Below are 7,907 nucleotides of genomic sequence, written 5' to 3'. Positions count from 1 at the left end.
GGCAGGCAATCCCAAGTGTTAAGTGAGCAGCCACACTTCCCTCGGTTCCACAGGAATCCATGATTCCAGAAATGAAAGTAAACCATTTTCCTCACTGCAACTGTTCTTGAAAACACACCTCTCAAAGCAAATCTGTGTTAATTTTTATTAACATCAAACTGAAAGGGAAGAAGAGGAGCATTACAAGACAGAATAAAAAGGATGGGTGTGTGTCCATGCCAGGTGTGAGGGAGTTACTGAGTACCAGCACATTTCCATGCTGAACGTCTTCTTCCATCCAAACCGCCAAAGAACATGCTTGGTGGCAAGTGCTCTACTGACACTGTGAGGAGGTGGGTCTGCCTCGTCCACTTCATTCAGCGGTGCAGCTGGGTGCTGTGCAGGACTCCATGCCACAGTGTTGGGCAATCAGTGGATCCCTCAGAAAATACAGGTGAGAGGCATTTCACAGAGAAGGAGAAAGACCAAGAGGATTAGGGAGAAGAAGAAACTGCTTCCGTGGCATGTAGAGATGCAGCAGATACTTGTACAAACCTTCCCCTTAGTGGCCTTGCACTGTTACTTGCAAAGCTGCAGTCCAGCTTCAAAGCACATCCATCTGTCTGTCAGTGGCAACACTTCCCCCATTGCCAGATCAAAGGCATATTCTGAAGCTGCCATGCCTTCACACAGTGACTCACCAACAGGCAGATGCTGCTAGCTTTTGCTTACGTGGATCTGACAGTAAACACTCACAGGCTCCTTCTTCTATGTTCCTGATTATTCATTACCTTGAAAAGGCTGTATGTGCACTCACTTGCTGCTTCTGTGGAGACCATCAAGTCCCTTATGAATTGCACCAGGTTGGTTTTATGCTTGTAACATGCATCAGCCATGCAACATTAGTCACTGGTTAATGGTATCTCTTCCTTCACTCCTCCTCTGCCCTCTGGGCTCTTTGGTTACCAGCCTTAGTTCTTGAGCTGGCTCCACATCTTCATATGCAGTGCTACCTGCATTTTCCTCTCTGGGAAAGTCAGAAAGGGGTTGCTTGGCATGAAGGTCATGGTGGCAAGCCATGCTCCCACCCTCACCTGAGACACTTTGGGAAGAAGAGTCCTTTCAAACTCACTTCCCAGATCTTCCAGTCTTTCTCCAGAATTAGTGAGTGACTGCATCATAAGCAAGTCCTGATCAACAACACTATGTTATTCTTGTTCTTGCTTGTCTGCTGGAAACAAGCACCCGAAAACTGTAGGTAGGAGAGTCTTGATGTCTTCAGATCACCGTATTATCCATGTGGAGCTTCAGTTCTGATCATATTTCCCTTGGGAAATTGCTCCATACTGTTTCCCATATGTCTATGCCCAAGACCTTACTTTTCTGCAGAACATCTCAAGGTTGATTGTACATGATTACCCTGGTTCTTTTCTCAGAGCAGAAGGAAAATAAGTTGGGTTGCTTTACTAGACAAGCATCTTGTTGGTGATATTGTCTCCAAAATGGGGGTGGGCAGGTTTCTGGGGAAGAAGGGATGGACTACCTGGATGTACTGCCAGAATACATTTGAAGATTGCCTTTTTAAATGCTTGCAGATGGGACCATCTACCCCTATTGCAGATTGTTGCCTATGCAATATAGGGCTCAGCATATTTTGCCATGTCTGGAGTTAGGAAAGATGAGCCATGGGTTAGCGACTGCAATGCTTCATGATTTAGTACCTGACTCTCTGGCGGTGGCTCAAACAAATCCCACTACTAGCAGTATAATGGGGCATTATGCCCCTCTAACTTAGTAGCAATCTTGTCATAGAATGGCGTGATGTGTGGTTTGACCCTTAAGCACACAGAGGAAGTCCTCTAAAGCAGGAGTGTTGGACATCTCTCAGAAGAAGGGCTGAATTCAGTTTTGGAGAAGCTCTCTGTGGCTGTATTTCAGTAGTAAGCAGGGCTGAATGCAAAAGGAGGCATGACCAAATAAGTCATCATATTTTAGCTCAGGGCTCTTCCAGTCAGTAACTAAACCTTAAGCATTTCAGTATTTAGAATAGGAGACAGAAATTTACAAATAGCTGGAGGAAAAGGGGCAGAGCCAAGGGAAGCAGGTATGGCCATCTAAGGAATCCCAGAGGGCCAGATTGAAAGCTCAAGAAGGCTGCATTAGTCCCACTAGCCTGTGGTACCCACCTCTGTTCTGATGCATTGAAACAGAGTGAGGATCCAATTGCATGCATGTTTAAAAGAAAAATGCCTTGCTGAAGCATGCAAGGAGCTGCAGGCCTTTTTTCTGTCTCAACATGCATAGGATCATGAAGCTCATGTCATCACATCCCATGTTGTTGTTTCTATACCACCTCATATCCAAAGCTCTCTAGACAGTTTACCACAGTACATAAAATACAGAACCAATACAATATGATAATACAAATAACAGTAAGATATCATAAAAATAATACATCAGAATTTAAACACTAGATTTAAAAGCCAAATTCAAACCAAATGTAAGCAAAACCAGTAAGTAGCATGTATTAAGACATAAGACCTGTTGAACAGCTGACATGATGCCCCAGTATTCTATTTGAACTGGTAAAATTCTCTTTCAAAGAGGGCAACCTTAACCTGGTGCCAAAAGGATAGCAGAACTGGCACCAGGCAAGCCTATTCCCTAACGGGAGGCGCTGCCATTGTGAATGCCCTCCTCCTACTCGTCCACAACCAAGCCTCTCTCAGAGGTGGCAGCTGGATGCAGGCTCCAGATCCATCTGGGTATATCGTGGCTGCATCAAAGACCACCTGCTGCACCCCATGAGAAGAATCATATTTTCTCATGTACAGAACATTTTGCTTAAAGAACTTGATACGCCTTCAGTACCTTGAAGGGGAACATCTGGACTGGGGCATATCAACAAAATAGCTTTCCACAGCTATTGCAAGGAAAGCCAATGAATGAAAAGGCCTTCCAACTAGTTATAAGCAGTTCTCAATGTTACAAAGTCCAGATCAGGGAAATCCAGAGAAAAAGGAACAGAGGAAAGGTTTCTGTGAAAGCCACATGGCATTTCATTCAGTCACAGACTTGCCCTAGCGAAGACCTCACTCTTGGGAGAGAATGTTAATGTTCCTCTGGAAGTGATACAGGGCTTCTTGTTTGCTTGGAGAGTGCATTGCACACACCATGGAAAAACTGCCCTGTATTTGGCTCTTAAAAGAAAATGAAAAAATAACAAGGGACAGATTGGTCCATGAAGGAATGCCAGGCTTATTCCGGAAGCTGACTGGAAAGGCTGAATTACACTGCCTGCCCCAAAAGTAACAGAGGGGAGCTGCCCCGGGGGAGAGCAATCATTCAACAGAAACAAAAACGTGATGCTGGGAACCAGCATTCTGCAGCAAAACCCAAGACACCCGGAAAGAGGAATGCAAAAATATCCACTCTTTCTTTCCATTATCTTTTTCCTCCCTATTTGAGCTCAACAGTGTTTAATCAATTACTTCGGGGGGGAGAGCGATGTTGGATCAGATCAAGGGACTGGCTAGTCAAGCTGCCCTCAGTAAAGCAAGATATGAGTGCCACAGCTCCCTTCCTCCCCAGCAATACTGGAGACCACATACTGCCACCAGAGCTAGTAGCCCTTGATAAGCTTCTCCTCCATGAATTTGTCCAATCCCCCTTTAAAGCCACTGAAATTGGTGACCAGAGTTACATCTTGTGAACGTGAATTCTACAGTTTAACTATGTGTTGTGTGAGCAAGTGCTTCCACTTCTATCATGTCTCCCTTATTCACCCTTTTATCCAAGCTAAACAATCCCAGGGGTTCCCTCGTACCCTCCAGCATTTTAATCGTGATTTTCTACATTTGCCCAAATCTACAATATCCCTTTTTATGTGGGTGATCAGAACTGTATGCAACTTTCCTAATGTGATCACACCATAGATTTGTATATGGGGAATATAATATAATTGACAGTTTTATCGTCAATTCCTTTCCTCATCATGACTAGTATGGGATCTGCCTTTTTCACAGCAGCTGACATTTTCATTGAGCTGTCCAGCACAACCCAAAATCTCTTTCTTGGACAATCTCTGCTAGTTTAGATTTCATCAGCTGACAAGTTCCCCTATAAGGCTGATTTTATAAGTCAGGCTATCACTAATCAAGACAATGAGTATCTTCTCCTCTCAGCAGAGTGTTTCTTACCTCTACAAAGATTTAATGGCAGTCAAAATCAGATAGCTATGATTGGCTTCTAAGAAATTGCATAGCATTACCAGCATACCTACAGCATGGAATTACTCTGGTCCTACCATCCATACAGATCACTAGCAAAACGCACCCCTGATAGCAGGTAGGAAAAATGAAAAGAGGGGGAAAATTTCTATAGCAGCCTTCTGTCAGCGAAAGGAAATGACCACTGCGTGTTAACAGACACAATGACATTCTGGTAAGCAACTACCATGTTTCTTTCCATGAAGCAGCACTTTTTGAAACTGTGCAGTACAGTTGCAGGTAACACCATAACCGGGAGTTACTCCAGTTTGCCAAACTGGAGTACCAGCAAAGCAGTGGAAAAGGTTCAAAAGCAGTAGGATGGGGAGAGGCACCGTACAGCAGTCTGATATGACCCTTGGTAAGCAATAGGGATCCTAAGCTCCAAACTGAAGAACTCTGAAAGGTATTACTAGGCACCTCACCCTTGCATTAACTCTACTGAACATCAAAGGCAGGAAACAGGACCAAGTTCATTTTCAGAGATCTCTGATGCCACATTCCTGTGATGGGGTGGACCAATGGACAGACCAGAAGGAGGATGAAAAGCAGAAGGTATGGCGGCAACTTTATAAGAAAGAGTGGTACTTTGTAGCTTAGAGCTTCGGCTGCCAGTAACTGAGCCTTAGGAGAGGCCTTTCAACCTTTCACAGTGGGGGGAAATACAGAAAACCATGCAACAATAGTTGCTCCACAACACTGATAGTGCCAGAATGAAGGAATTCAAGGGCACAAGAAGACCCCCAGGTTTACAAGGATGCAGGAAAACAGCACAAGAAGGACTCCACTTGAAACTCATCAAAATGCAGGACATCAGTCTCCTCTGTTTCCAACAGTCTATTCTGAGTATTACTAACCAAAGCCTTCTTCTATCACTGGCTGTACAGGATTAGATCCAATCTTATATACTCTCTAACTATTCAGAGGTGGTCAGGCAAAAATGCCCCTTTGTCTAAAGTTATATACCCTACATTACATCTGTAAATGGCCCCTTCATACCTAAATTAAGCCAGTAGTAAACAAAGTTTTCCCAAACATGTTTTCACTCTAGAGATATCCCTGGCCATTGCTTCTTTCCTTGCACTCTGCTACTGAACTGCTGAGCTGTTATGTGCCATGCAATGCAGTGAGACTCTAAAAGGAACTAGCTTTCATGTCCAGCTGAAGGGATTAGCTCCTCATTTTGCTGCTTATTGTCACTGACTTTGTCCTGTGGGCAATAAAAACCTCACTGTCAGCAAATCTCTGGGGTTGTTGGCTTCCGTTCACATGCAAACAGCCAACAGCAGCAGCGCTGCTCGGAAAGAAGCACACTAGAAGGACAAGTACTTTTCATCTCTTCAATTCACTCCAGCTCACCTGTTACTTATTTCCCTGGGTGGCGATTAATACCATGATGCTGCTCCATTTGATTAATTTTTGTTGTAATCTTTTTTTTTTTTTAATTTAAAACTTTTGTATGCCGTCACCACATGTCTCGGCATCCCGGCACAGCTCACAACACATACAATTAAAAACAATAAAACAATAACAGATTCCATAAAAGATTATATAAAAACAAAAACAAAAAACAAAAAGAGCGACTGTTAACAATAAAATATTAGTTTTTAAAAATAGCAATTAAATAAAAAGGTTTTAACCTGGCGCCAAAAAGAATATAAACTCGGTGCCAGGCGCACCTCTCCAGGGAGCACATTCCATAATCTGGGGGCCACCACAGAGAAGACCCTGCTCCGGATAGATGTTCTTTTTATCTCCTTTAAAGAGGGCTCCGGGAGCAGAGGATCTTCCGCAGATCTTAAGGGGTGTGAGGGCATGAAAGGGAAGAGGCACTCCTTCAGGTATCCTGGTCCCAAGTCGTTCAGAGCTTTATAGGTTAAAACCAGCACCCTGAATTGGGTCTGGACTTCAACTGGAAACCAGTGTAGCTGGTAGAGGACCGCCGTTATATGAGAATAACGACCGGTCCCCGTCAGCAGCCTGGCAGCTCTGTTCTGTACCAGCTGAAGTATCCGGACTGTTTTCAAGGGCAGCTCCACATACAGCGCATTACACTAACCCAGCTGGGAGGTTACCAGAGCATTTAAACTTTATTAATAAAATATTTTAATAATGTTTTTATTATTTTGGCATATAAACCACTAGAGTAGGGTCAGGCAACATTTGGGCCAGTCTGACAGTTTAAGAAACTGTTACCCCAAAATGGCTGCTATGGAAGGTGTGGTGAAGGACAAACTGACTGAGAAAAAGCCTGGGGTGATGTTTATTTTTATTACATTAAGCTATACACAAGTATTCATCATGTCTAGCTTGGTTCTTTGTTCAGTACTCTATAGAGCATCTCAAGACATTTCAAGCAGCAGTTTAACACCAGCCAAAAACAATGCAAGAGCAATTAAAGACAAAGCAAGGATTTTCAACTCTAGAAGGAATAGGCATCAACAGAACAAGCAATTTCAGAAATGGAAAGATAAACATTAATTCTGTGTACTCACTGGTACATTTCCAGGCTGTTTCTAATTCTTAATATGTTGCTGGGTAACAATTCAAATACTCAGATAGTGATCTCAGATATTATGAGGGAAAGCAAATCTGCAGGATGAGCATTGTCTGACATCTTCCCAGACAAAATGGTTTGTTTTTCAAAACATTTCCAAGAAACAATGTCTATGCTCCTGACTGCACATATAAGCCCAGTAATGCAATAAAACATGCCATTTTCACTTTCACCTGCATGTGCAGAGGTCAGAGAGAACTCAGGCAGTGTGATCCTGCTCCCCTTGCACGCATTTGGTCAACATGTGGATAACTAGATGAGAATAGGGCTAGAATTACTTTGTGTAAACAGATGCGGCAATTACTCACTTGTGGTGTTTCCTGTCATCTGTATGATACATTTGGACTCCTTGCTCATTTCCCGGGAGTTGAAAGGGCGTACCCGCACCGCCACCTTGACAGAAGCTCCTGCCATCTTGATGGTCTTAAAGTTTTTTATCTTCTTCTAGGCTTGTACTCCTGAAAATGTCCTGGAAAGAACAAGAAAGAGAGGCTGAGAAAGTTTCTTCTAAGACTCTGCTTGCTGTATAACCTGAAGTGCCTGATCATGCTGAATCTTGGAAGCTAAGCAGGGTTGGGCCTGCTTGAAATCTGTATGGGTGATTTAAATACTGAGACCTGCCCAGAAAGCTTTGGTTATGGGCAGTATAGATAGCAGCAGCAGCCGCTGCCGCCGTCGCCACCAGCGCCCCAGAAAGTGATTGCCAGAAAATACAGTTGCAGCTGGATCTCCAGGTAATTACAAGCACTGGCTACACACTAGGTGTACTATTTAGAAACAAAGCTGCATCCTCATTCATTCTGAACATGGCTGACAGACATCTTTTATTTTAAAGGGGGGGTCCATAAGATTAATCTGAAACTGAAAAGAAAGAAAAACTTCAATGGCACCTTAGAAGCAAAAGCATCTTTGCAGCACAATTTTGTGAGAAACAAGAAGTTCAGACATGTTGGGCTACAAGAATCTCCAAAGATTATGGAGAAAGCTCTCTCTGTTTCTTTTCCCTGTAATGCTGAATCAGTGCCCTCCCTCTTACACATTCCTTTCTCCTGTTCCATCTTCTCACCCAGCATCAAAATGTCATCATAATCTACAAGAACAAA

General features: G+C 43.4%; 1 protein-coding gene across 17 annotated transcripts in view; it reads right to left on the bottom strand.

Annotated features, from left to right (window-relative positions):
* The window catches only part of KIF1A (kinesin family member 1A), a 113,944-nt gene extending 106,726 nt beyond the window's left edge, over positions 1-7,218 (bottom strand). For all 17 annotated transcript variants that reach the window (XM_044449985.1, XM_044450035.1, XM_044450039.1 and 14 more), the window contains exon 1: positions 7,113-7,218. In XM_044449985.1, coding sequence (XP_044305920.1) covers positions 7,113-7,218 — 106 coding nt within the window. The remainder of the gene's footprint in view (positions 1-7,112) is intronic.
* Between the last annotated feature and the right edge of the window lie 689 nt (positions 7,219-7,907).

Source organism: Varanus komodoensis, unplaced genomic scaffold, assembly GCF_004798865.1.
Source record: "Varanus komodoensis strain SLA01 unplaced genomic scaffold, ASM479886v1 scaffold1, whole genome shotgun sequence".
Classification (NCBI taxonomy): Eukaryota; Metazoa; Chordata; class Lepidosauria; order Squamata; family Varanidae; genus Varanus; species Varanus komodoensis.
The sequence above is the reverse complement of the archived record's forward strand: the minus strand, read 5'-3'. Positions and strand labels throughout refer to the sequence as shown.